The sequence below is a fragment of the Equus quagga genome, chromosome 7, assembly GCF_021613505.1.
Source record: "Equus quagga isolate Etosha38 chromosome 7, UCLA_HA_Equagga_1.0, whole genome shotgun sequence".
In the NCBI taxonomy this organism is placed as follows: domain Eukaryota; kingdom Metazoa; phylum Chordata; class Mammalia; order Perissodactyla; family Equidae; genus Equus; species Equus quagga.
The window spans coordinates 37,828,645-37,855,590 of record NC_060273.1 but is presented as its reverse complement, the minus strand read 5'-3'; the positions used below and the strand labels follow the sequence as shown (position 1 = coordinate 37,855,590).

The window sequence follows — 26,946 nt, the reverse complement described above, 5'->3', positions numbered from 1 at the left end:
ACTGTCAGTAGGAGTTGTTGAAGATGTGCTGGACTCAGCAGGTGTTGTCATAGTTGTGGTGCTGTCACTAGTAGCTGTTGGAGATGCACTGGTCTCAGTACATGTTGTGCCTGGGGTAGTGCTGCCACTAGGAGTTGTTGAAGATGCAGTGTTCTCCGTTTGAGCTGTCACAGATGTGGTGATCTCACTCGCAGTTGTTGGAGACGCACTGGTCACAGTAGGTGTTGTCGCAGGGGTGGTAGTGTCTTTGGGAGTTGTTGAAGTTGCAGTCCTCTGATGAGGTGTTGTCTTATTGTCGTTCCTGTCAATATCATTTCTTAAGTTTGCACCAGTGTTTGTAGGATTATTTTCTGTGTTGTTAGTTTTCACCTGAAATGTTGCACATGTAACTTCCATACCATCTGTATTCCTCTCTGATAGCCATTGGCACTGGGAGTCCTGGAGATTTTTCTCAGATATCTCCCCTCCTCCATCCCAAACAACACTGGTCTCACTGAGGTCTGAAAGAGAGAAATGGAAGTTTGTCTCGACCACCTTCTTGTTTCACAGTCTAGACATCAGGCATCATGACTCACTTCACATAGAGGTGAAGCAAGAAGTTGGGGGTTAAGGGATGAGCTCTGAAGGTCTTCGGGGACGTCAGGGTATGTCAAATTGTGCAGGTGAAGGAAGTTCATGGCCAATTCAGGGGTCAGATTTCTGGGAAGTAACTATTTCCATGTGACTAAGTCCTCTCCAGTGGAATGTGAGCACTATTGACTGATGCCACTCCCAGCCTGACCCAAACAACTTCCCTCATGTTCCTGATTGCTCTGCCAGTTGGAGGCAGATGGTGAGGAGGCCAAGGAGAATAGTGAAGCCTTAGGAAGAAGGATCCTAGGTCCCTGAATCACCACGTGAAGGAAATCTCCCTGCCAACCAGGACCATTTGCCTTGTATTGTTACAGGAGCAAGAAAAACACCTACTGTGGTTCAGCCATTATACATTTGGGGCGTATTTGTTATAGCAAATACAAAAATATCTTAACGAATATAGTGAAGAGCTTTGTTTAACCATAGGAACAGGTACAGTTACTTTGGTCATTCTAAAAAAATTCAAACCCATAGTATTAATATTTTATGTTAAAGAATCTCTTCACATTTGCAATTCAATATATTTGTTATGGTCAAGAGAATTTGGCCTATTGGAATAACGTGCCAACCTTGCAGTTTCAATTTAAAATATGTAATCAAGGAGATCTTGTCAAGATGGTGGCGTAAGCAGACTCTGAACTCATCTCCTCTCACAAACACAATCAGGTTACAACTATTTTTGGATAAATTACCCTGGAGAGAAAACCGAAAACTGGATAAAAAGAAACTTCACAACAAGGGACAGTCCTGACTAAGGCAGAAGAGGCAGAAATTCCTGCTGGAGAAGAAAAAGCCACCTTTGGGAGCAGCGGAACTTCTCAGCTGGCCAGGCAGGAGCCACCCTAAGGTATGCAGCCCTCCCTGGAGGACTGAGGTCCCGAGCAGGGCCGCTACTGTGATAAGCATCCTTCAGACTCAGACCAACTGAGATGGCAGTCTTACTATCTGGCTTTGCTGGTTATTAGCTGCAGTGAGGATACACCCAGAAAAGCTATTGGCAAAAGCCACAATGTCCCGGGTCTTGAAGGGCCCATGCACAGACTCACTCATTGTAGCAACCTAAAATCACCAGAGAGGTTGACAGTCCTTTGGTGAAACGAGACTCACCTGGTGGGTTTTGGGAGCATTTTGATGAGAGGAGGGACCTCTCAGGAGACTGAGACATTGGTGGGGCCCATTGTTCTGAACGGGTCCAGGTGTGCTGACCCGGACCTCAGTGGGCCCCATTGAGTTCATCCCTTGGCCCTTTAGCCCAGGGGTCTGCCATGCCCACTGGAGTGCAGATTTGATCCAGTTCAGCCAGGGCAGGCAGACCACCTTAGGGACTGGCCCCGCCTGAGAGCAAGCCCTCAGGCTACTTTTCAGCCTGCACTGACTGGGTGCCTTGATCCTCTACAGGCAGGCAAGGGTGTCTGCCTCTGTGGGGCGGGGCCTGTGTGAAGATCAGGTGAACTGTTGGGGGCATTGGTGGAGGGGTGGGGGCCTCTGCAGTGTGGCATCAGGGTGCGCTCCAGGGGGTTGAGAAGCGTGCTCAATGAGGTCTGTGTTGACAGTGTGTGTGGTCCTGTGGGGGGTGAGGCTTACCAGTGGCAGTAGACCTGTGCTTCACAAATAGCCATGAAAAGGATCAGCCGCACCTTCCAAAGCCTGAAATAATTGAGTGCTCCCTGCCTAGGGCCAGCCCCACTCAGCAGCACTCCTAAGAGAAGTGACAACAGCCTTGTAGGCCTGAGGCCTATCACAACTGGGCCTAGCAACCAGCTACAATGGCTACCAACCCAATTAAGAGGAAAACTGCAATAGGAGTATGCTGATAGACTTTGTAGCCAGCGGTGCTGAGGCTTCCCAAACCAGATTTACAAACAGCTGGCCAGGGAAGGAAAGACTAGACTCCCTGTGTACCTGCAGTGGGAGCAACCCTGACACAGCAGAAGGACACAAGTAGCCCACAAAGGGGTCACTCTTGGATCTTCTGGGACTGGTGATGAGAGGGAAGCACACTGCTGGGCCTCATAAGGCATATCATACATAAGGCCACTTCTCCAAGATCAGGAGACATAGCTAACTTACCTAATACATAGAAATAAGCATAGAGAAAGAAGCATAATGAGGAGACAAAGGAATACTTTCCAAGCAGGGGAACAGGACAAAATCCGAGAAAAAGGACTAAATGAAACAGAAACAAGCGACCTACTCGACAAAGAGTTCAAATAAAATATCATGAGGAAGCTCACAGATATTGGGAGAAGACTGGATGAACACAGTGAGCACAACAGGAAAGAACTGGAAGATATATATATAAAAAAAACCAATCAGAAATGAAGAATACAATACTGGAAATGAGAAATTCACTAGAGGGACTCAATAGCAGAGTAGAGGATGCAGAAGAATCGATCAGCGAGCTAGATGAAAAACTAGAGGAAGTCACCCAGGCAGAACAGAAAAAAGAAAAAAGAATTAGACAGAATGAGAACAGTCTAAGGGAACTCTGGGACAATGTCAAGCATGCTAACATTCAGATTATAGGTGTCCCAGAAGGAGAAGAGAGAGACAAAGGGGCAGAAAATTTATTTGAAGAAATAATAGATGAAAATTTTCCTAATCTGAGGAAGGAAACAGACATCCAAGTTCAGGAAACAGAGAGCTCCAAACAAGGTAAGCCCAAAGAGGCCCACACCAAGACATATCATAATTAAAATGTCGAAAATTAAGGATAAAGAGAGAATCCTAAAAGCAGCAAGAGAAAGGCCACAAGTGACATATAAAGGGAAGCCCATCAGGCTATCAGTGGACTTCTCAGCCGAGACCCTACAGGCGAGAAGAGAATGGCACGACATATTTAAAGTGCTAAAAGGAAAAAACCTGCAGCCAAGAATACTCTATCCATCAAGGCTGTCATTCAGAATGGAAGGAGAGATAAAGAGCTTCCCAGACAAGCAAAAATTAAAGCAGTTTATCACCAAGAAACGAGTCCTACAACAAATGCTAAAGGGACTTATTTAAGTGGGAAAGCAATGACTACAAACAGAGATAAAAAAAAATTATCAAAAAAAAAACAAAACAACAACAACAACAAAACCACTTGTAACAGCAACAATAAAATCACTTGTAAAGGTAAAAATATAACTATCTGTGAAGATGATATCAAGGTTAAAAGACAAATGTACTAAAATCACCTATTTCAATGATAAGAGGGTAATGGATAGACGCACACTAAGCAAGAGACTATATATGACTTGAAAAACATAAAACATGGGAGGAAGGGAGTGAAAAAGTAGAGCTGTTAGAAAGAGGTCAAGCTAAAGAGTCTGTCAACTCAATATAGACTGTTATATATGTAGAATATTAAATAGGATCCTCATGGTAATCACAAGTCAGAAACATATAATAAGCAAGAAAAAAAGTAAGACAAAAGAATTCAAAGGTATTACTAAAGACAGCCATCAAACCACAAGGGAAGAGAGCAAGAGAAAAAGACAGGAACATAGAAGAACTACTAAAACACCCAGAAAAAAAAGTAACAAAATGGCAATAAATACATATTTATCAATAGCTACTTTAAATGTCAATGGACTAAACACTCCAATGAAATGCCATAGGGTGGCCAATTGGATAAAAAGACAAGACCCATGTATATGCTGCATACAAGAGACACACTTCAGACCTAAAGACACTCACAAACTGAAAGTGAAAGGATGGAAAAAGATAATCCATGAAAATGGCAAAGAAAAGAAAGCGGGGGTAGCAATACTTATATCAGACAAAATAGACTTAAAAAAAAACTGTAACAAGAGACAAAGACGGGCACTACATAATGATAAAGGGAACAATCCAACAAGAAAATATAACACTTGTAAATATCTATGCACCCAACATAGGAACACCTAAATATATAAAGCAATTATTAACAGACATAAAAGGAGAAATAGACAGTAACACAATAATAGTAGGGGACTTTAACACTCCACTTACACCAATGGATAGATCATCCAAACAGAAGATCAATAAGGAAACAGTGGCCTTAAAGGACATGTTAGACCAGATGGACTTAGTAGATATATAGAGAACATTCCATCCAAAAACCACAGAATACACATTCTTTTCAAATGCTCATGGAACATTCTCCAGGTTTGATCACATGTTAGGACACAAAACAAGTCTCAATAAATTTAAGAAGATCGGAATAATACCATGCATCTTTTCTGACCACAAAGGTATGAAACTAGAAATCAACTACAGGAAGAAAACAAGAAAAGCCACAAAAATGTGGAGATTAAACAAAATGCTATGGAACAACGATTTGGTCAATGAAGAAATCAAAGGACAAAGCAAAAAATTCCTGGAGACAAATGAAAATGAGACTACAACATGCCAAAATCTGTGGGATACAGCAAAAGCAGTTGTAAGAGGGAAGTTTATAGCAATTCAGGCCTACCTCAACAAAGTAGAAAAATCCCAAATAGACAATCTAAAAGTGCATCTAAAGGTACTGGAAAAAGAACAACAAACAAAGCCCAAAATCAGCAGAAGGAAGGAAATAAAAATCAGAGCAGAAATAAATGAAACAGAGACTAAAAAACAATAGAAAAAATTAATGAAACCAAGAGCTGGTTCTTTGAAAAGATAAACAAGATTGACAAACCCTTAGCTAGACTCACCAAGAAAAAAAGAGAGAAGGCTCAAATAAATAAAATCAGAAATGAAAGAGGAGAGATTACAACAGAAACCTCAGAAATACAAAAGATAATAAGAGAATACTGTGAAAAGCTATACGCCAACAAATTGGATAATCTAGAAGAAATGGATGAATTCTTAGAAACATACAACGTTCCAAAACTGGGCCAAGAAGAAGCAGAAAATTTGAATAGACCAATCACCAATAAGGAGATTGAAACAGCAATAAAAAACCTCCCCAAAAATAAAAGTCCAGGACCAGATGGCTTCCCTGGTGAATTCTACCAAACATTCAAAGAAGACTTAACACCTATCCTTCTCAAACTCTTCCAAAAAATTGAAGTGGAGGGGAGGCTTCCTAACTCATTCTATGAAGCCAACATTATCCTGATACTAAAACCAGACAAGGACAACACAACAAAAGAAAATTACAGGCCAATATCACTGATGAACATCGATGCAAAAATCCTCAACAAAATACTAGCAAATCGAATACAACAATACACAAAAAACATCATACATCATGATCAAGAGGGTTTCATTCCAGGGATGCAGGGATGGTTCAACATCCGTAAATCTATCAACTTGATACACCACATTAACAAAATGAAGAATAAAAATCACATGATCATCTCACTAGATGCAGAGAAAGCATTTGACAAGATACAGCATCCATTTATGATAAAAACTCTAAATAAAATGGGTATAGAAGGAAAATACCTCAACATAATAAAGGCCATATATGACAAACCCACAGCAAATATCATTCTTAATGGAGAAAAACTGAAAGCTATCCTTTTAAAAACAGGAACCAGACAAGGATGCCCACTGTCACCACTCTTATTTAACATAGTATTGGAAGTCCTAGCCAGAGCAATCAGGCAAGAAAAAGAAATGAAAGGGATCCACATTGGAAAAGAATAAGTGAAACTGTCACTCTTTGCAGACGACATGATTTTATATCTAGAAAACCCTAAAGAATTCACTAAAAAGCTTTTAGAAATAATAAAGGAAAACAGTCAAGTCGCGGGATACAAAATCAACATACAAAAATAGGTTGCGTTTCTATACACTAACAATGAAGTAGCAGAAAGAGAAAGTAAGAATACAATCCCATTTACAACTGCAACAAAAAGAATAAAATATCTAAGAATAAACTTAACCAAAGAGGTGAAAGATCTGTATACTGAAAACTATAAAACATTGTTGAAAGAAATCGAAGAAGACACAAAGAAATGGAAAGATATTCCGTGCTCTTGGATTGGAAGAATTAACATCGTCAAAATGTCCATACTTCCTAAAGCAATCTACAGATTCAATGCAATCCCTATCAAAGTTCCAACAGCATTTTTCACAGAAACAGAACAAAGAATCCTAAAATTATAAGGAACAACAAAAGACCCCAAATAGCCAAAAGATTCCTGAGAAAAAAGAACAAAGCTGGAGGTGACACACTCCCTGACTTCAAAATATACCACAAAGCCATAGTAACCAAAACAGCATGGTACTGGCACAAAAACAGACACACAGATCAATGGAACAGAATTGAGAGCCCAGAAATAAACCCACACATTTATGGACAGCTAATATTTGACAAGAGAGCCAAGAGCATACGATGGAGAAAGGAGAGTCTCTTCAATAAATGGTGTTGGGAAAACTGGACAGCCACATGCAAAAGAATGAAAGTAGACCATTCCCTTACACCATGCACAAAAATCAACTCAAAATGGATTAGAGACTTGGATGTAAGACACAAAACCGTGAAACTTCTAGAAGAAAACATATGCAGTACGCTCTTTGACATCGGTCTTAGCAGCATATTTTCAAGTACCATGTCTGACCGGGCAAGGGAAACAAAAGGAAAAATGAACAAATGGGACTACATCAAACTAAAAAGCTTCTGCACAGCCAAGGAAACCATCAACAAAACAAAAAGACAACCTAACAATTGGGAGAAGATATTTGTAAACCATAAAGCAGATAAGGGGCTATATGCAAAATATACAAAGAACTCATACAGCTCAACAACAAAAAAACTAACAACCCAATTAAAAAATGGGCAAAAGATCTGAACAGAGATTTCTCCAATGAAGATATATGGATGGCCAACAGGCACATGAAAAGATGCTCAACATCATTAACTATCAGGGAAATACAAATCAAAACTACAATGAGGTATCACCCCACTCCGGTCAGAATGGCTATAATTAACAAAACAGGAAACAACAAATGTTGGAGAGGATGTGGAGAGAAGGGAACCCTTGTACACTACTGGTGGGAATGCAAACTGGTGCAGCCACTATGGAAAGCAGTATGGAGTAGCCTCAGAAAATTAAGAATAGATCTACATATGATCCAGCTATTCCACTGCTGGGTATTTATCCACAGAACTTGAAAACACAAAGGCATAAAGATACTTGCACCCCTATGTTCATTGCAGCATTATACACAATAGCCAAGACTTGGAAGCAACCTAGGTGCCCATCAGGGGACGAATGGATAAAGAAGATGTGGTATTTATACACGATGGACTACTACTCAGCCATAAGAAATGATGAAATCCGGCCATTTGTGACAATGTGGATGGACCTTGAGGGTATTACGCTGAGTGAAATAAGTCAGAGGGAGAAAGTAAAATACTGTATGATCTCACTCATAAGTAGAAGAAAAAAATAACAACAATCAAACACATAGCAATGGAGAATGGATTGGTGGTTACCATGGGGGGGAAGGCAAAAGGGGTGATTAGGCTCACATGTGAGGGGATGCACTATAATTAGTTTTTGGGTGGTGAACGTGATGTAATCTACACAGAATTCGTAATATATTATGATGCGCATCTGAAAGCTATATAATGTTATAATCCAATGTTACTGCAATTAAAAATAAATAAAATTTTTAAAAAGATGGAACATTCTATCTTAACTTCAAATGTTAAGCTTGCTAGTTATTCAGGATTACATCAACCCTGAAAATAAAATAAAATAAAATAAAATAAAATAAAATAAAATAAAATAAAATAAAATAAAATAAATATATAATTGAGTGATTGATTTAGACATATGATTTTACATTAAAATCTTGCTAAGGCTGTAAACAGAATTAGAACATTTAAGAGAACTTTAGATTTGCCACACATATACATTTAATTTATTAGGTTTGTAAAATTACTTAAGCTTGGGGAAGTTTTAAAAAATACGCATTTAATGTATTAGATTTATGGAGTTTCTTGAGTACTTGGAAAGATTTTATTTATTAATCCAACAATTGAAGTCTTTCAATAGGAAATGTAATGTCTTAATTTTATAAATGCAACTTTAAATGTTTAAAGGAATTTAATTAGCCAAGTATGTAAAATAGATTAAATGCTAATCGAAGGCTCTCATCAAAGCAATCGTACTTCTGCTTCTGGCCAAAATAGAGTAACGGGGGTCAGATTTACCCTCCTGCCTGAAACAACACTCAACCCCCAAATAACCTCATAACCATACAATAGATATGAAACGATGACTTTCAGCACCCTGGATAGCAGGCAACAAAGAAGAGTGATTCCTGAGAGATGGAAAACAACTGAGGGAGCCCTACAATCACCCTTAGCTTACTGACTTGAGAGAGTTTCCAGGCAGGAGTGCAAAGAAGCTGACCCAGATGGAGCCCAGCAGACCTCTGGAGTTGAGGAGATGCAGGCGAGACTCTTGGGAGACGAAGACAGCCAGTGTTCTAGGACAGAGCTCCTGGAGAGGAGAGAGCTGCACACAGAGGTCCCTGGAGATTCCCAAAGGGTGCTCCTTGAGTATTAAGCACTGCACTGATCAGAACATACTTAAGAAGAAGCTACCCCAAAAAGGGGGGGAGACCATTGCAAAAGATGAGAAGGAACAGGACTTGGATCTCACGTAGGGGCGGGAACAGTGCTATTCCCACTAGCCGAACTGGAACAACGCATGAGTCACAGGGCGCTTGTTAAAGTACTCAGGAAGATCTTGCTTCAGGAATGGGAAAAACAGCCCTACACTGAGATTTCTCAGGACTTTCCCAAGAAATTCTAAAAAACAAGAGAAGAAAGAGGAGGAGGAGAAGAAAAAGAAGGAAGAGGAGGAGAAGAAGAAGAAAAAGAAAAAGAAAAAGGTTTGATTTTGGAATAATTAATGCTCACCCATGGTACAAACAAAACTTGAGTTTTGTACCATGTGTGAAAAGGCATACTCTGAAAATAAGCCTTTCTCCCATCTTTTCTCCTAACTCTCTTTGTCAAAATCTACTATTACTGGTTTCTTGTGAAGCCTTTTGTGGATGTTATATACGTCTATAAGCACTTAAGAAAATATGGAAGCAACCCAAGTGCCCATCAATAGATGAAGGGATAAAGAAGATGTGGTGTGTGTATATATATATATATATATATATATATGTATGTATAATGGAATACTACTCAGCCATAAAAAAGACAAAACTTGCCATTTGCAACAACATGGATGGAAATTGAGGGTGTTATGCTAAGCAAGATAAGCCAGACAGAGAAAGACAAATACCATAGGATTTCACTCATATGTGGAAGATAAACATATAGATAAGGAAAACAGATTAGTGCTTACTAGAGGGGAAGGGGATGGGGAGGAGGCAAAAAGGGGTAAGGGGGCACATATGTATGATGACAGATAAAAACCACACTATTGGTGGTGAACACAAGGCAGTCTACACAGAAACTGATATTTAATAATGTACACCTGAAATTACACAATGTTATAAGCCAATATGACCTCAATAAAATTTTTTTTTTTAAGTATGGTTGCATACTATACATACGGTTAAGCGTCTAGATTTTTTCACTGACTATCTTGGACATCCATAGCAGCACAAATTAAGCTGCCACCTTCTTTTTAATGACTGTTCCATGGTATAAGTGTACTATAATTTATTTAATCCATCTCCTAGAGATGGACATTAGGCTGTGTGGCAGGCAGAACTTTGGCCCCCATGACCTCCGCCCCATGGTGTTACTTCTGAGAATATGTTACGTCACATGGTGGAAGGGTCTTTGTATGTACAACTATAGGTACTAACCAGTTGACTAATTAGTTAAAACAGGGAGATTATGCTGGATTATCAGGGCAGGTCCAATGTTATCACATGAGCCCTTAAGAGGGTGGGAGGGGCCGGCCCAGTGGTATTGTGGTAAAGTTCATGTGCTCAGCTTTGGCAGCCCAGGGTTTGCAGGTTCTGATCCCAGGCATGGACCTAGGCAAGAGCTTGTCAAGCCATGATGTGGCAGGCGTCCCACATATAAAGTAGAGGAAGATGGGCATAGATAGTAGCTCAGGGCCAGTCTTCCTCAGCAAAAAGAGGATTGGCGGCAGATGTCAGCTCATGGCTAATCGTCCTCAAAAAAAAACAACAGAGCTAACATCTGTTGCCAATCTTCCTCAAAAAAAAAAAAAAAAAAAGCAGAGGGCAGGAGCAGAAGAGAAATCAGAGAAATTCAAAGCATGAGGACAAGCCATTGCTGGCTTTGCAGATGGAGGGTGATGAGGATTTTAGGCTGGTTACTTTGAAAACTGCACATGAGAAGCAGGCTCCGAGGACTGGAATTTTGCTTGTCCTTTTGAGAGACATTGCATTTGTGAAGGAAGGGGGATGACCTTGTAGGGACCTGAAATTGGCCACCCCAAGATATGTCTCTTTGGCATCAGGATTGTTTTGGGGCTGATTGCTTTTGACAAACTGGGACAGGGAAGGAGGCTCTGAGGAATGGAACTTGCCCTTGTTGGGACACATTTACATTTCTAAGGTAAATCTCTATCTGTAAAGGTGTCTCCCTCTCTGTACCAGGAAAAAGAAGAGAGATGACCTTATCCCTAGAAACTCTTAATGGGGAAGGCAAGAAGTTGGTTGCTGTCTGGCAATCTCATGTAACTGATTTAGGGTGGTGGCTTCTGACCTTTACTTAATCCGATTTGATTCTTATCTAAAAGTCTTGGGATCACCCAACGACCAGACCCTACCTGCACTGATACCATTTTAACTTTCTTTTTTTCATGTTCTTTCCTTTGTCTTGTAAAGAAATGACCCATATACCCATGCCTTATAAAATTAGCCCTAACCCTCAACTCGGGGCAGCCGCAGGAGCTCTGACTGCCCGTGGGTCCTGTCCCCACACACCAGCTCTGCCTGCCCATGGGTCCTGTCCCCATGCCAGCGGGGGCAGCAGAAGCAGTGGCAGCAGAAGCTCTGACTGCCCATGGGCCCTGTCCCCATGTTATTCCGTACTATTCTCCAAATAAAAGAGCACTACTGCCAGATCTTGAGAGTCCAAGAAATCTTTCTCACCGACCCCGCATCAGAGGGGGCCTCATGGCGAGCTCAATTCTGCCAACAGCTTGAATGAGTTTGGAAGTGGACTCCTCCACAGAGAACCCAGCAAGGAACACAATTCTGCTGACACCTTGGTTTCAGCCTGGCAACCACCTAGCTGAACCACACCTGTACCTAGACTTCTGACTCATCAAACTATGAGATAAGAAAAGGCTGTTGTTTTAAGTGACTAACTGTGTGATACTTTGTCATGGCAGCAATAAAAAAGCGATGTAGCCAGGTCCTATCTTTTACTGGAGTGAATATGGCTACCCTTGCACACACGACTTTGTACGGGTATGTGAGTGCATAGCTAGGGTAAATTCCTTAACATAGAAGATGTAGGTGAAAGAGCAGAAGCTCTGAATGTTGTGTTACTTCTTTCCCAGGCCTTCTATAGAATTGTACCAATTGCATTCTCTCCACCTTTCTGTGTCAATTCTGTGTCAATGTCGGGGAAACCACTCCCCGATGGCCCATATGCTGTCTAGCTTTTTGATTCTTGGTGACTGTCATGGGTTGAGTTGTGTCCCCTCAAAAGATAATTGAAATCTTAGCCCCTAGTACCTTGGAATGTGACCTTTTTTGGAGACAGTTCACTACAGAGGTAATCAAGTTAAAATGAGGTCATTAAGGTGGGCTCTAATCCAATATGGCTGTGTCCTCATAAAAAAGGGAAATTTGGGCAGAGACAGACAGACACACAGAGAGGGAAGACGATGTGAAGACACAGGGAGAGGAGATGGCCAGGTGACTAGAGGATGCATCTACAAGCCACTGACCCCAAGGATGGCTGGTAAAGGCCAGAAGGCAGAAGAGGCAAGGAAGGATGCTCCTTTGGAGCTACCAGACAGAGCATGGCCCGTTAGCACCTGGGTTCCAGTCTCTAGAACTTCGAGACAATGAGTTTGTGTTGTTTTAAGCCACCCTGTTTGTGGGGCTTACACCAGACACAATGGATTAGGGCCATGCAATGGGTTAAAGATAGAAACTCTTTGTAGTTTTAAGTTTTACCACCTCTTGCCCACACCCTCTCCTTCTTGAAGGATTATATTCCATGGCTTCTGGGTTACTGCACTGTTTTCCTCCCTCCCGTCGGGCCATTCCTTCTAGGCGTCCTTTGTGGGATCTGACATGCCCTGGGGCTCCACCCTGAGCTCTCCTTGCTTCATTATCCAGGGTAAGCTCATGGCTTTACACATCACCTGCAGTCTGATGACTCCCATGTGTGTCTCTTGCTCTGGCCTCCCCTCTCAATGGCAGACTGATTCCTATTTTCGTCTTGACATCTCCAGGTGATGTTAATTAGGCATCCCAGACTTGTCCAAAACAGAACCCCTAATTTCTCTGCTAGATCCCTCTCAGAAAATACCCTTCTATTAGTTGCTGAAGGCCAGCACCTCAGAAAGCGTTCTAATTCTCTTCCCCCCTCACGTCCCACATCTACTCCATGAACCAGACCTACTGGAGCATATCTTGAACGTGTCCACTTCTTTCCATTTCTCTTGTAACCACCAGGTCGGCACTGATGTTATTCTCACCCCAATTACTACCACGGCCTCCTGCCCCATCTCCTTGCTTCTTGTCAGTACAAGAGATTTTCACATATTGAGGGATATAGGGTAACTATTCAGGTTCAAGACTGATTTGACTTGAACTAAAAAGCCTGACTTACGGCCTATCAAACATACGTTGTACATCTGCTTAACCATTAAAGTCAAGAATGCACTCTTCCCCTCTACACCCTATTGGTAATGCCTGGGTTAGTCCCTTTTCCTGACATCGGTGTCATGTTGACCTCCTAATTTGCAAGTGAATAACTCTTTGAAACTCTGATGAAAATGTACCATGGGTGTGTTTAATGTATGTTCTTTGTTCTAAAAAGATAGAAGACTGTAGTGAAACCCATGCTTCTCTGAAACACCTTCTAAGGCCTTCCTGGGTTAGAATCCTCACTCTGGCTCATAATAAACTCACCCTAATTTTGATTTACAGGCTGATTATGGATTATTTTTGTCAACACAGGGATGAGTGAAAGGGCCCAGGGTGGGTGTGGGCTGCAGGGTGGGCAGGGTGGAAGGGTCAGAAGGGCACATTCTAGACAGATGACTGAGCACCCAGGCCTTGGTCCCATTCATACTGGGTGTGGGAGGTGAGACAGCACTTGCTGAGGCTGGATAGTGCTGAGCAGGGCAGAGGACATTGTGTTGAGATGCAGTATAACCAGGGTGTGCTGGAAGGAGGTGGCCTGGTGGTTGCAAGAGGTTGTGTCTGTCAGGAAGAGTGAGATGCAGGCTGCTAGGCACCTCCTCCAGGCCCACACCCATCCGGGCATCCCCAGCCCAGGAGCCTGAGGAAGGATGAGGCTCTGGGTCCCCAGAGAGGAGACATGGGACAGTCAAATGTCACTCAAAGCTGGCCAGGTCTCTATAGACCAGCTGATGCCAGGCCCAGACAGGGGACCACAGAATCTTGGAGAGCAGGAGCAGAGTCCAAAAGGCCCCATTTCACAGAGAGGGAGACTGAGGCTAGAGATGCAGTGAGCCACAGCATGCAGAATGTGGGAAGAGGCCAAGGGTGGGGGGTGGAGAGAAGAAGAAAGGGAAGAGAGAGGGAAGGGGAGGGAGGGACCAGAAAGAGGGAAGAGAGAAGCAGGAAGAAAGAAAGGAGGGAGCAGGGGGTGGAGGGATGACAGGGAGCTGGAAAGATCCCTAGCTAAGGCCCATCACGGAACCAGGAAGAAGGTGTCATTCTTACCAGTAACAAGATGGCAGCTCGGGGTGACATCACATTGGGAGTCTGTGCTAAGTGACAGCGTTCAGGTCTGTGAATCAGTCCTTTTGAGCAAGCTAAGTCACTGCTGCACTCTGCCCAGCCTCCCTGCCCCTATTTCTGCCCCCATTCTCTTCATTAGCCTGGGCAGCCCCAGGCAGGCCCCCAGAGAAGGCCCTGCCTACTGTAGATGGGTTTGGGCCAAGGAGGCTCCAGGCCTAGGGACAGGCTCAGGTGTACTTTCTCCCCCTCCCCCATCCCGTTTCCTCCCTGGAGAAGAGCTAGCCAGCGGCTGGGCCGGGGGACCGGGAGCCCCCACTGCTCCTGACGTGAGCTCAGGGCAGGACAAAGTCCAGGACATGGAGGTTTGAATGACATCTACAGGGCCCAGAGTGCACCCTGCTTCTGCCTGCAAGCTCCCTTCTCTCCCAGGATGACCAACCTTTGGTTTCTGCCTTGGTTCCCCTCCCTTTTTCTCTGGGGGCAGGTGAGGGGCAGAGGGAGCTCTGGGAGGGTCCCACCAGGACCCACTGTCATCCTCTGCTGACCTGAGCCCTGTCCCCACAGCCACAGAGCCTAGAGCAGCTGAGTTGGAAGGAAACTTAAAGGTTCCAACCCTTGTCCTTTATGGGGAGAAACTGAGGCCAGAGAAGACCTGGGTTGCCCCACGGCTGTTTCATGGCAGGATTAGAATCTGGGCCTCCTGAAACCACATCTTGTGCCCATTTAGCTACAGCAGTGGCCTCTCTCCTGGTTCTGGGACACCTGACAGCCCCCTGACATCCTAGGGGCACAAGGCAGGGGTGGGGTGATGCCAACAGCGGCAGGATAGAGTTAGAGAGCGCGGAGATTCAAGGCATTTGTCTCGTGTTATGTGAGGAAGACCCGGGGCATTTGGTGCAGGGGTGAAGGGGCAGAGGGGATTGGAAGGACACATTTGAGGAGTAAGGACAGGCCCCAACATTGGCTGAGTGTCTGCCACATGCCAGAGATGATGCCCTGCTGATTCCGTCTAATCCTCCAGCCCTGGCGAGCAGGCCTTATTCCCACTTCCTGGAGATGAAACTGAGGCTCACAGAAGCTCCCTTGGAGGAGCTCCAAAGCCCAGCTCTTCTCCCAAATCTCGTGGGGAGGGGAAAGAAGAAGGCGAGGGGCGTGTGGTGAGCTCCAGGCGGAGGGCACCCTGACCTGGGCCCCAGAAGGCAGCCCACCCTCGGGCAGATCCAGGAGAGAGCTGGCAGGGCTGGGGCTGGGAGGGCAGCGAGGCCGGGGGTCACTCACCATGCTCAGCAGCAGCATAGGGGGACAGGAGCTGGAGGACAAGGGCTGCTAGGCAGAACGTCATTGTCGCTAGTCTCGACATTGGACCTCGGAGGGCTGTGCGTCTGCTCTTCGCTCTGGCAGAAACTGTCCAAATAAACGTCAGCCGAGGAACCCCAGAAATAAATAGGCCCCAGAGCCCTTTGATCCTTGAGACACTGGGGACCTGGGGGCTGGCCGAATCTGAGTCAGTCTGGGAGCTTCACTCACTCACGACTGGGGGTGCGGGGCCTGTTCCAGGCCAAAGGGCAGAGGGAGGGGGAGCCCTGCCTGGCCAGGCACAAAGCACGCAGGCCATCAGACTTGTTGTCCCAATGAAGGGGCAGGTGCAGGAACCTGAAGTGCTGGGAGAACCGAGAAGACCCCTGGAGTGGGTAGGAAGTGGCAGGGAAGGACTGGGCCTGGGCCCGATAGGAGAAGGATGCCCGGTATCTGACTCCATTCCCCTGCAAGGAGACCCCCGTCCCCTCTTCTCAAGCCCCCTTTACTGCCCCTATGGGTACCTCACCAAGACATGGGGTGCAGGTCATGGCTGCACCTGGGCCAGTGCCCAGCCCCTGATGGCTGACTGTACTTGGGTCTGCGGGTTCTCAGGTGAGCGTGGGTCCCTGTGGCCATCTGGAGTGACCTCGGTCCCCAGCAAGGTCAGCAGAGCTTAGTGCTCACTCCTTTGCCCCCACCCCTGACACCCTGGGTCCACTCCCCTCCCCAGGACCTGACCCTAGGCTCGTCCATCACAGAGACCTCAGGCAGAGGCGGCCTGGCCCTGCCCTGGCCCGGAGCCGGTGAGGGGCTGGTACTCCATGTGTGGGCACAGGAAGGTGCCCGAGAGCATCCCCGGGTCCAGATTCAGCACTCAGGCCTGAGAGGAACGCTCTCCGGCGAAGGACCTTCCTGGAGACCCAGGCCCCAGCCGGGCCCTGCAGGGGAAGGAAGAGAACCACACACACCACACTCTGCACTTTGAAATTTGCTCTTTTATTGGTAGGAAAATTCCGAGAGGGGAGTCACTGGGGAGCAAACAAGGATGCAAGGTGTCTGGGCAGCCTTGGGCCTCCTGGGTCGGGGGCAAGAGCGGCTCGCAGCAGGGGACGGAGCCAAGCCCGCCAGCTCTGAGCAGGACATGCCTCAGGCCCTCACATGTTTCCTCTTGACCCACACTGGGCCTGCAGTGGGCTCTCCACTAAAGTCTTGTCGTCTGGAACTGGGGGATGAGTGGAAGCATCTGTCCTGGTCAAGGAGCAGGTGTCACCACCTGGGGCCTCTCAATGCGGAACTGGGGGTGAGAGAGAGGAGGTGAGGCCAAGGGAGGCTGTGCGATGGCCATGACCACAGGGAGTGACCTGCATCTGGGCCGAGTGTGCCCCACTCTCCCCAGGCAGCCCCAGAGTGGTAGGGGGCAGGGGTGACAGGAAGGGAGCAGCTCCTGGCTGGGGGTGGGCCCCTGAGTCACCTCTGTGTTGGAGTCAATGTTCCCCAGAGAGGGCCGGAAGTGGTTGTAGGCGTTTGCAAGGCCGAATCTGTCCCTCAGATTCTGATCTGTGGGGAGAGGAACTGGGTGAGAGCGAGCCTGGGGGAGCCTGGAGAGATACGGAGCGGGGATTTTTTCCAGTGAAAGGAGCAGGTTTGAAGAGTCAGTCCCATATCTGCCCTAAACTATCTTCCCACTGCCCGCCCATCCTTCCACCATGGCAGCTTATCTCCAAGGTGGGTCTTGATGACTCTGGAGCGTGTCTGGGGAGCTGGCCCGGTGTGACGCAGGCACAGGTGGGAACCAGAGCAGCAGCCCTCTGACGAGCCTTGGAGTCAAAAGTCATGGCCGTGGTGAGCATGGGCCATGGGCAGGCACAGGGATGACAGGGTGGAGCAGGAGGAAGGTTTGGCTTGGGGTTGCCACGGACACTCAGTCTTAGCAACGGTAACCACAGCAGGCTGCAAACAGCTGTGTCTGGAATCTTCTCCTTTGTGTTCGAGTTGGCGAGTTGGTGTATGCTCAGCCCCCACTTCCCCGGTCCTGCAGCTCACTCTGTCCTTTGGTCTCCTGGCACCTCCCAGACGATTCCTTCTCTGCCTGCTTCCAGGTCCTCCCCGGGGCCCTGCCTTCCACCCTCCTCACCTGCCTTCTCCCCATGGTGGGCCGAACTGAGCTGAGGACGCCCAGCACTGTCTGCAGGCCACTCCCCAGGCTTCAGACAGGCCAGAGCCTGTGGTGCCACCCCCTCTGCACCCCACCAGCCCCCAACGCAGCATGCCCCACCTGCTGCCTCTCCCCTCTGCGCCCCGGCCCAGGTAGTGACCCTCTCCACCAAGCCTGCAAGCAACAAGTCCTACCCGGCTCACTGACATCTAAACTGCTCCATCCGTCCACTCCTCCCATCCCCACTGCCCCCACTCAGCCTCAGCGAACCCCATCCGTTAGACTGTGGAACACCTCCCTGGTCTCCCTACTTTAGTGCCATCCCCCTCAAATCCACATGAATGAGCTACTCACAATGCATGTCGGCCGCCTTCCCTTAAAGCCCCTCCAGTGGGTCCCCCAATCATGGCCCACAAAGCCCTCCATGACCTGGCTCTGCCAACCTCACATCCTGCTGGCCTGCCTTGGGTTCCCCCACGGCCCACACTTGTTCCCACCCACGCCCTTTCCGAAGCAATGCCCTCTGCTGAACTGCCCTTTCCCCCTCCTGGCTCCTCACTGGGCTCTATGTTCCTGGAAGCAGGACGCATGCGGCTTACTCACCCGTTCTGAGCGCTGACCCTTACCCACAGTGTGTGAATCAGGCGCCGTCACCTCTGCAGCCTTCTCTGAGCCCGCCCCACTCCGGGCTGGGTCAGGCGTCCCTCTGTGCCCTGTGGAGCCCTGGGCACGGCCCTATCTATCATCCCATAAACTGTGTGTGCGTCTGATGCCCTCCAGGGGTAGGATCCTTTCAGTCATCCCTGTAGCCCCTCCGTGGTGTTTGTCAGGAAGAACTGGGAAGGCAGGATTTGCTCAGGGGCAAGGATAGAGGTGGACAGAGATGCTCAGGGCCAAGGGTTCATGTAGTGAGAGAGCAGAGCGGACGTGATGGTTTTCCATGGCGGCTGGGTGCGGTGCCATCAGGGGCTCTGGGAGCCAGAGGAGGCTGAACACACATGGAGGAGCAACGTTTGAACCTGATCTTGGAAATAGAGTGGGAGTGGGGTGTGCTGAGACTCGGATGAGGGGAACCTTCCAGACAGTGGCACGGTCCATGCAAAGGCATGGAGGAGGGAAAACAGTGGGCATTGGTGGGCCACACACAGACTGGAGGAGCCAAGGAAAGACTGCAGGGGCAGCGGGGGGTGGCCCATGGGAGCTCTGGGTCAGGAGGCTGCAGAGGAGCTGGCCCAGCCTGGCTGCGGCGGCAGATGTGGGTGGGCTGACAGGAAGTGTGAGTCACCCACAGCCACAATGAGTCCGACCGCAGTGCCTTCTCAGCCTTGCTCCACCCTCAGCTCTGGCCCGACTCCTGCCCTTGATGAGAGGTACCTTCCCAGACGTGTGCATTCTGGAAACTGCCGAGGATGCCTTCTTTTTGCCACTCTCGAAACAGATTGTGTTCTTGCCTGCCAAGAGAAATGCCATGAGCAGCTGGTGGCAGGGGGCGGACGAGGGGGCTCAGAGGCCCCGACCCTCAACTTCTGGAAGGAGCTTTCATGGCCAAGCCCTGAGTCATGGAGGGGCCTGCCCCCAGTGGCAGACACAGAAAACAAGGAGTGTGCCTGGGAACATCACCATCGCCTGCCCCCCTTCATCCCTCAGCAGGCCTCAGTTTTCCTATCTGTGAGGTGGGGGCGTCGGACTAGAGTCAGGGCAGCTCCCTTGAACTGCCACCTGCCAGCCAGGTGCTGTACCGGGCATTTCATGGCAACCTTCTCAGGTGGATCTTATCTGTTTTACAGCTGGGGAAAGCGACACCAGATGTGCCCTGGCGTCCCATTGTGACAGTTGCTCCGTGGCAGCCAAGGTGAAAATAAACACCAGGTAATTTCGGTACACAAGTTTTTGTTTCCATTTCTCTGCCAAACGGATATATCCTTTCCCATCAGCAGGCTGCCCTTTGCTGCACCCAGAGCTGGGAGGGGCCGATCAAGGTTCCCCTCAGGCCTTGGCTGACCTCCAGCTGCTGAGCCAGAAGGAGCAGAGCCTTGGGATATTCCAATGGTGGTCCCCTCTCTCTGGGTCTGGCCCCAGCTTACTGGTGCAGTTTTCTCTTGGATCGGCTGAGGAAGATGGACAGGGCAACCACCAGGATCAGCAGCAGCACCACCACAGCCCCCACAATCCAGTACACCATGCTCTTGCTGATGATGACCCCACAGGTCTCTCCCAGGTGCCAGTGCGTGTCCGAGGTTGGGCATCTAGGGACATATGCAAGCTCAGGGCAGCCTGAGCTCAGGGATGCTCAGGCAGCATCTCTCACACTCAGTCTCCCAAAAGAAAAAGTCAGGGTCACAGCTCAGGAAACAGGCTCTCCCTCCAAGGACAGGGGCTGGGCACCCTCCCTGACTCCCCAAGACTAAGGGATAGTGGGGGGTGAGGGGACCCCGGGACTGCAGAGCAGGAATTCAGAATCTGAGAATGTCGGGTGCCTCATCCCACACACACGACGTTGCCCCATCTAATCTCTAAGCCGTAGCTAGAGGTGATAGTGGCACCATGGCTGGGATGATGGATGAGAGAGATGTGTAGATAAAGATTAACTGGAAATTACTCAGGAAGGGGCTTGCTCAGTCCCAGGATGTGCATGTCTGCAATCTATACATCCTCCTCACTCTGAGGAACCCGGGTAGAGGAAAGAGGGACATAGAGGAGGGGCGAGAAGGCACCATTCGAGCTCTGCTCACCCCAACCCTGCCCCCTCGGTGACTGTGAGGGAGGGCGCGGCCCTACCACCAGAGGAGGTGGGCCCTGGGCTTAGAGGGGCTGGGCACTTACAGGCAGCGGGGACCACTTTGCTCCAGCTGGCACTTGCCCTGGTGACAATTCAGTTGTGACTTTGTCCCCGAGGTGCACTTGGTCACACAGGTTGGGTTCCCGTTTAGCTCCTCCACATAGTAGAATGCGGCAAAGTCCTTCGCAGCCTTCTGGCTGCATTGCTCTGGTGAGGAGTGGGCAGTAAGCATCAGCCTGGGTGAAGTGCCTCCTAGCCCCCATGTTTACTGCCCACACACTGTCCCCTGCCCCTGCTTACCCTTCAAGTCAAAACCCAGCTTCACGGTCTTGCTCACAGTGGTGGCCTCCTCGTTGAAACACAGAGTTGAGAAGCCTGATAAAGGTGGTGGAAAAGAACAGAACAGAATTGCTGGGGGTAGCCAGCCTCCCTTTCTTCTATACCACATCCTCTATGCTGGGCCTACATGACTAGGGTCTTGGCCTATCCCTAGCTGCATCTAGGCCTGTGAGCAGGCTCAGATGGGGACATCAGGGCTGGTGACAACCTCAGTGCTGGACTGGGCGGGGCTGCTGGGAGTACTGCAGAGTCTGAGGAAGGCCCCCAAGCCTGGCTTTTGGGTTCCTATAGCAAGGTCTCTGGAGTTCCAGAAGAGAGGAGAGATGAATGGCGGGGTGGGGAGGCTGAGTCCTCCTGAAGGGACGCCTCTCATCCTTTCCTCACCAACATCAAAGGGTTTTAGGTAGACCTACCTTTGCATTCCTTAGATTCTGGAGGTAGCCTTTTGGTCTCATTCATAGTCTTGGTCTTTACGATCTCAATGAGGTCTGCAAACAGTCCCTCAAATGCTGAAGTGTAGTTTGCCTCCAGGATGACGTCAAATTCCACCACAACGCTGCCATTGCTGGAACCAGAAGTCAGTGGTTAATCGGTCACCTGAGTCACCCACCCTCCCAGCAAGTGGAACCAAGAAGCAAGGGGGTGATGAGAGACAATTAGCCATAAAACCCAGAGGCAGGATGGAACTAGAGATCATCCCTAGCAGTTAACAACCAAGAGGGAAGCCACAGACTGAAACGACCTAAGATCCCCGAATATCAGTGATCACAATAAACACCAATGGGCAAAATTCATTCCCCAAATTGGAGGCTCTTGGGCAAAGATGTGAGAAATTGAACACTTGAGCACTGTTGATGGGAATGTAAAATGGGGCAGCGCTGTGGAAAACAGTAGGGCAGCTTCTCAAAATTTAAAAATAGAATTACCATAAGACCCAGCAGTTCCACTCCTGGGTATATACCCAAAAGAATTGAAAGCAGGGATTCAAAGACATATTTTTACACTCACGTTCACAACAGCATTATTTGCGATAGCTCAAACATGGAAGCTGCCCAAGTGTCCATCGATGGATGAATGGACAAACAAAATTTGGTATACATGCACAATGGGATATTATTCAGCCTTAAAAAGGAAGAAAATTCTGACACCTGCCACAACATGGATGAATCTCCAGGACATTATGAAACAATAATAAGTGAAATAAGCCAGTCACAAAAGGACAAATACTGCATGATTTCACTTATGTGAGGTACCTGGAGTAGGCAAATTCATAGAGACAGAAGTAGAATGGTGGGTGCCAGAGGTGGGATGAGGGGGAATTGGGAGTTATTGTTTAATGGGTATAGAGTTTCAGTTTGGGAAGATGAAAAATTCTGGAGGTGGACGGTGGTGGTGGTTGCACAACAATGTGAATGCCACTGAACCTCACAATTAAAATTGTTAATGACAAATTTTATGTTAGGGATATTTTACCATAATAAAAAAATTTAAATAAGGAAATTAAAAATAGAAGCTCTTGGATTATATTCTGAAAACCAAATAAGCAAGCTTACAGAAATGAAGAAACATGAGCTCACTTTAGAAACATAGAATTCCAACCCAGAAGCTCCTTGTTAGATGGCAAGCAACGCTGCTGAGTGGGGAGATCTTGGGACAAGGCTAGTCACTGCTCACAGCCATTGTGACAGAGAAGTCAGGGAGCAGGACCCAGGAGCACTTGAACCAACAAAATCCTGAGCCAAAATGGAGACGGAGATGATGGTGCTGATGTTGGGTGAAGGGTGAGGGTCGGGGTGGAGGATGCTGAGCTATGTAACCCTGTGGGCCCTTGACAGTGTGGATTTCCATCCTTCCTGAGACCCTTTCTTCCCCAAGCTGCTGGGACATGATGCCCTCTAGGCTCCCTTCCCAACCCTGTCTGCTTCTTTCCACTCTCCTTTGGGGGCTGTGCTTTTCCTGCCTATCTCTTAGATAATGGTGTTTCCCATGCTTCTTTCCTGGGACATCTTCACTCCTGTGCTGTGACCACTCCCTGGGTTCCAGCAACATCCATCCAGGGATGCCAACACCTGTGTCCACTGCAGACCCTTCCTATCACATCTTCGACCAGTGGCTGCTCCATAACTCAATCACTCTACATGGCTGGGCCTCAGGCACTTGAGACTTGACAAGGCCCACACCGAATTCATCATCTTCTTCCCCCATCCTACTCCTTCTTAGGTTCCTCATCACAGCAAAGGGCACCCTGCACTCCCAGCAGCCCAGAAATCTGATGTCATTCCTCCCTCTCTCCTCCCACCCATCAAATCTTCATGATCTGCTGGTCGTGCCGGCTAAAGGCCTTTCACACTGGACTACTTTTCTTCTGCACTGTCACCTCTCTGGTCCAGGCCACCATCATTTCATCCCTTGCCCACCCCTTCTCAGCCCAGCAGCCAGACTGAACTGTCTGCAGTGCAAATTAGATACTATCCCACATGAGCTGAAACTGCCTATGCTTAAAGTCTAAATAACCAGGGTCATCTTTCCAACCTCCTCTCCTACCACGACCCCTTTGCTTCCAAGCAGCCAACTATTCTTTACATTCCTGGAACCTGCCCTCCTCTCCCTCACTCCAGGCTCCTCATCATCAATTCCCTCTACTGTAACACTCTGCCCGTCCCTTCCTTCTACCTATTTCATTCCTCTTCATCCTTCAAGCCTCAGCGTAGTTGTCACTTCTTCCAGGAAGGTTCCCCTCCACCTCACCTAGCTTGCTTTCAGGGCCACTCCCATTGCACCCTGCGTGTCCCTTACCATAACACTAACCAGACTGCACAGCTGTTGTGCCACCTGTGTTCCGCCAATCTGAGCTCCATGAAGACTGGGACCATTGCGTTCCCAACACCTAGCACAGGGTAGGCTTTCAGTACAAGTTTTTTGAATGAATGAATGAATGAATGGTCTCAGAGCCCTCAGGTGTTGCCTCCAGGCTGGGAGCCCCTCTGGTACTCTAACCATTCGTGACAGGAGGTGGCAGGAGAGAAGGGAAAAGAGAGAGGGCTTCCTACAGCCCCTCAATCTGCCCACCCCCGCAACATACTCACAGCAGTCTCCTAATGATCAAGCCTCCATAGTGGGGAAAGTCCTTGCCTTTGTAAGCTTCATCCATCTGAAAGAAATGTGGCAGCTGACTCATATAGGCCTAGAGGGTGCAGCAGCCCCAATTTCCTGTCTCAGAGGGCAGCCCCAAGGCCCCCTTCCAGAGGGATCCCATGTATTAGCCCATAGGAAAGAAGGAAGGGAAGGCGTAGGGACACTCCTTCCACCAGGATGTGGATGGGGTAGGGATCAAGAAAGGAGGCTCTCAGAAGACCCTCTCTTAGGACTTGGGAAGACTGAAGAGACCCATGAGCTGAGAAACCCTAAACAGGAAGTCAGACTGAGCCTCTGCCCACTTCTCACATCAAACATCCACAGTAGAGAATCTTAGCTTCCCCTGTTCTTACCTGTTTCTTGAATTGTTCAGAGAAATTCAAGTAAGCCTGTGAGGATACGTTGTTCAGGTCTGTTGTGAAATTACAGTTTGTCACTTTCACTTTCACACCTACAGTGGCATTGATTTTTTCCGGGATTTCTGTGGGAACAGGCCACATTACACGTAAGACAGCAACCTCTCAGTGATGTCTTCCAGGATTGGTTAATTCTCCCCTATTGGTCTCAGGGAGGCAGAGAAAGCAGGTAGGAGGAAGGATGAAAATTCAAGAGGCAGGTAAGAGTTGCTGAAACCTCTGCCCCTTGTTTCTGAACATCGTGAGGAGCTGGCGGCCAGGATCACCACCCAGAGAGAGCTAAGAGGAGGTCTCCAGAAAGGGTTGGGAGAGAAACTACCTGAGGAGAGGGGCAGGTGAGCTAGTAAAAAGGGCCCTGAAGGGGGAGGCAGAAGATCCACGTTCTACCTGTGTTTTGGCCTGGGTGAAAGTCACATTGTCTCCTCCACCTGCACAAGGAGGCAGTGGTAGCGATGACCCTTCCAGTGCTGTGCTCCTATTTTAAGTGGTTCAGGCACGTGGGGATGATGGACAGGTCTTAGAAAAGTCATTACCTAGACTGAAGGAGTCCACAGGAGACTGATACAGATAACAAATGAAGCCTGGGGCACAAAAACACTCTTCTCCATTCCAGATGGTCCCATTCTGACACTGCTCTGTGGAGGGGGAGAATTGACAGCAGTCACCATGGAAGCCCAAGGGACAAAAACCCTGGCTCCCATTCTGGGTCCCATCATTCAGGCATTGCACTGAAAGAGGGGGATGGGAACAGATGATCATGCAGCAACTGAGACACCTTTGCCACCACCTTAATCCCCAGGAGACAGTGGGGAAAGGAAGAAAGGCAATGGGGAGGAAGGAAGCAAGAGATAAAAGAGGATGAGCAAACATAACAAGAGTCCTACAAATAAAAAGAGAACAGCATCCATCTGCATGGATGATGTACATAGCAACAAGAAAGTACTGGAAGGCTGGAACAAAACCACAAGATGTAAAAGCTGATTAGCTGGTGAGGGAAGGTGGACAGGAGAGGCCCACAGAGAGACATAGAAAGGGACTTACTTGGTTTTGTAGCTGGAGAGTGACTTGTCATAACAGTTGTGTGGGTGCTAGTGAATGAGGGATAGAGGGTTGAAATGGTATTGAACTCAGGGACTGGAGAATGAGTAGACCCAGGTGCAGTGGAGGAGAGAGGAAGGGAAACACCAGAAGAAGGTGCAATGGCTGAAGGAAAGTCAGAGACTGGTGTGGAGGAGAAAACAGGGATAGGTGAGGCGGAAGAAGAAGCACGAGGGTATTCAGTTGGGGAGCTGTCAGATGAAACTGTTGTGTTTCGTGAATCTGGGCTGCTTTTGGAGACTGTAGATCCTCCATTGAGGGTGGTGGATGCTGGTCCAAAGATGGCTCTAGTTGTAGAAGATGGAGTGACACCAGAAGAGGTGGCAGGACTAGGTCTTTTGGTGGTAGAAGGGATGGAAGTAGAAATGGTGAGACTTCCATTGGTCACGTCAGAGATCACAGTGGGGATAGACACCACACGGGGGCTTGATGGGGCTGTTGAAGTACCAGTTTCTAGGGTCTGCGAGCTGGGGGAGTTAGGAAATGTTGATTCAGATGCAGCAGAAACGGTGGAGTAGATGGTGGACTTCTCTGACAGAGTTGTGGTGCTTTGCTCAGAGAGCACAGAAGGTGTAGACAGTGCACTGGGGCTTGATGGGGTGACAGAAGTACCAGTTTCTGGGGTCTGTGAGCCAGGGGAGGTAGAAACTGTTGATTCAGATGGAGCCAAAACAGTAGAGTAGCTGGTTGACTCCTCTGCGAGAGTTGGGGTGCTTTGCTCAGAGAGCACGGTGGGTGTAGACATCGCACTGGGGCTGGACGGGGCTGCAGAAGTACCAGTTTCAGGGGTCTGTGAGCTGGGGAAGGTAGAAACAGTTGATTCAGATGGAGCCGAAATGGTGGAGTAGATGGTTGTCTCCCCTGCGAGAGTTGGGGTGCTTTGCTCAGAGAGCACGGTGGGCGTGGACAGTGCACTGGCAGTTGATCGCGCTGCAGAGGTGCCAGTTTCCGGGGTCAGCGAGCTGGGGAATGTAGAAAGTGTTGATTCAGATGGAGCAGAAACAGTAGAGTAGCTGGTTGACTCTGCAAGAGTTGAGGTGCTTTGCTCGAAGAGCACAGTGGGCGTAGACACTGCACTGGGGCTTGTCGTGGCTGCAGAAGCACCAGTTTCTGGGGTCTGCGACCTGGGGGACATAGAAACTGTTGATTCAGATGGGGTTGAAATGGTGGAGTAGCTGGTTGACTCCTCTGCGAGAGTTGGGGTGCTGTGCTCGAAGAGCACAGTGGGCGTAGACAGTGTACTGTGGCTTGACGGGGCTGCAGAAGTACCAGTTTCTGGGGTCTGAGAGCTG

At 48.0% G+C, this 26,946-nt stretch overlaps 2 protein-coding genes across 2 annotated transcripts in view; both read right to left on the bottom strand.

The window, feature by feature from the left end:
* The window catches only part of MUC17 (mucin 17, cell surface associated), a 31,531-nt gene extending 15,756 nt beyond the window's left edge, over positions 1-15,775 (bottom strand). The window contains exon 1 of the mRNA XM_046667745.1: positions 15,712-15,775. Within this exon, the coding sequence (XP_046523701.1) occupies positions 15,712-15,775 (64 nt within the window). The remainder of the gene's footprint in view (positions 1-15,711) is intronic.
* A 1,209-nt stretch (positions 15,776-16,984) lies between these two features.
* MUC12 (mucin 12, cell surface associated) overlaps positions 16,985-26,946 on the bottom strand; it is a 43,310-nt gene continuing 33,348 nt past the window's right edge. The window contains exons 4-13 of the mRNA XM_046667744.1: positions 25,090-25,284; positions 24,494-24,621; positions 24,092-24,156; positions 21,419-21,570; positions 20,967-21,041; positions 20,711-20,873; positions 19,973-20,133; positions 19,262-19,342; positions 17,204-17,289; positions 16,985-17,026 (exon numbers count right to left, since the gene is read on the bottom strand). Coding sequence (XP_046523700.1) covers positions 16,985-17,026; positions 17,204-17,289; positions 19,262-19,342; positions 19,973-20,133; positions 20,711-20,873; positions 20,967-21,041; positions 21,419-21,570; positions 24,092-24,156; positions 24,494-24,621; positions 25,090-25,284 — 1,148 coding nt within the window. The remainder of the gene's footprint in view (positions 17,027-17,203; positions 17,290-19,261; positions 19,343-19,972; positions 20,134-20,710; positions 20,874-20,966; positions 21,042-21,418; positions 21,571-24,091; positions 24,157-24,493; positions 24,622-25,089; positions 25,285-26,946) is intronic.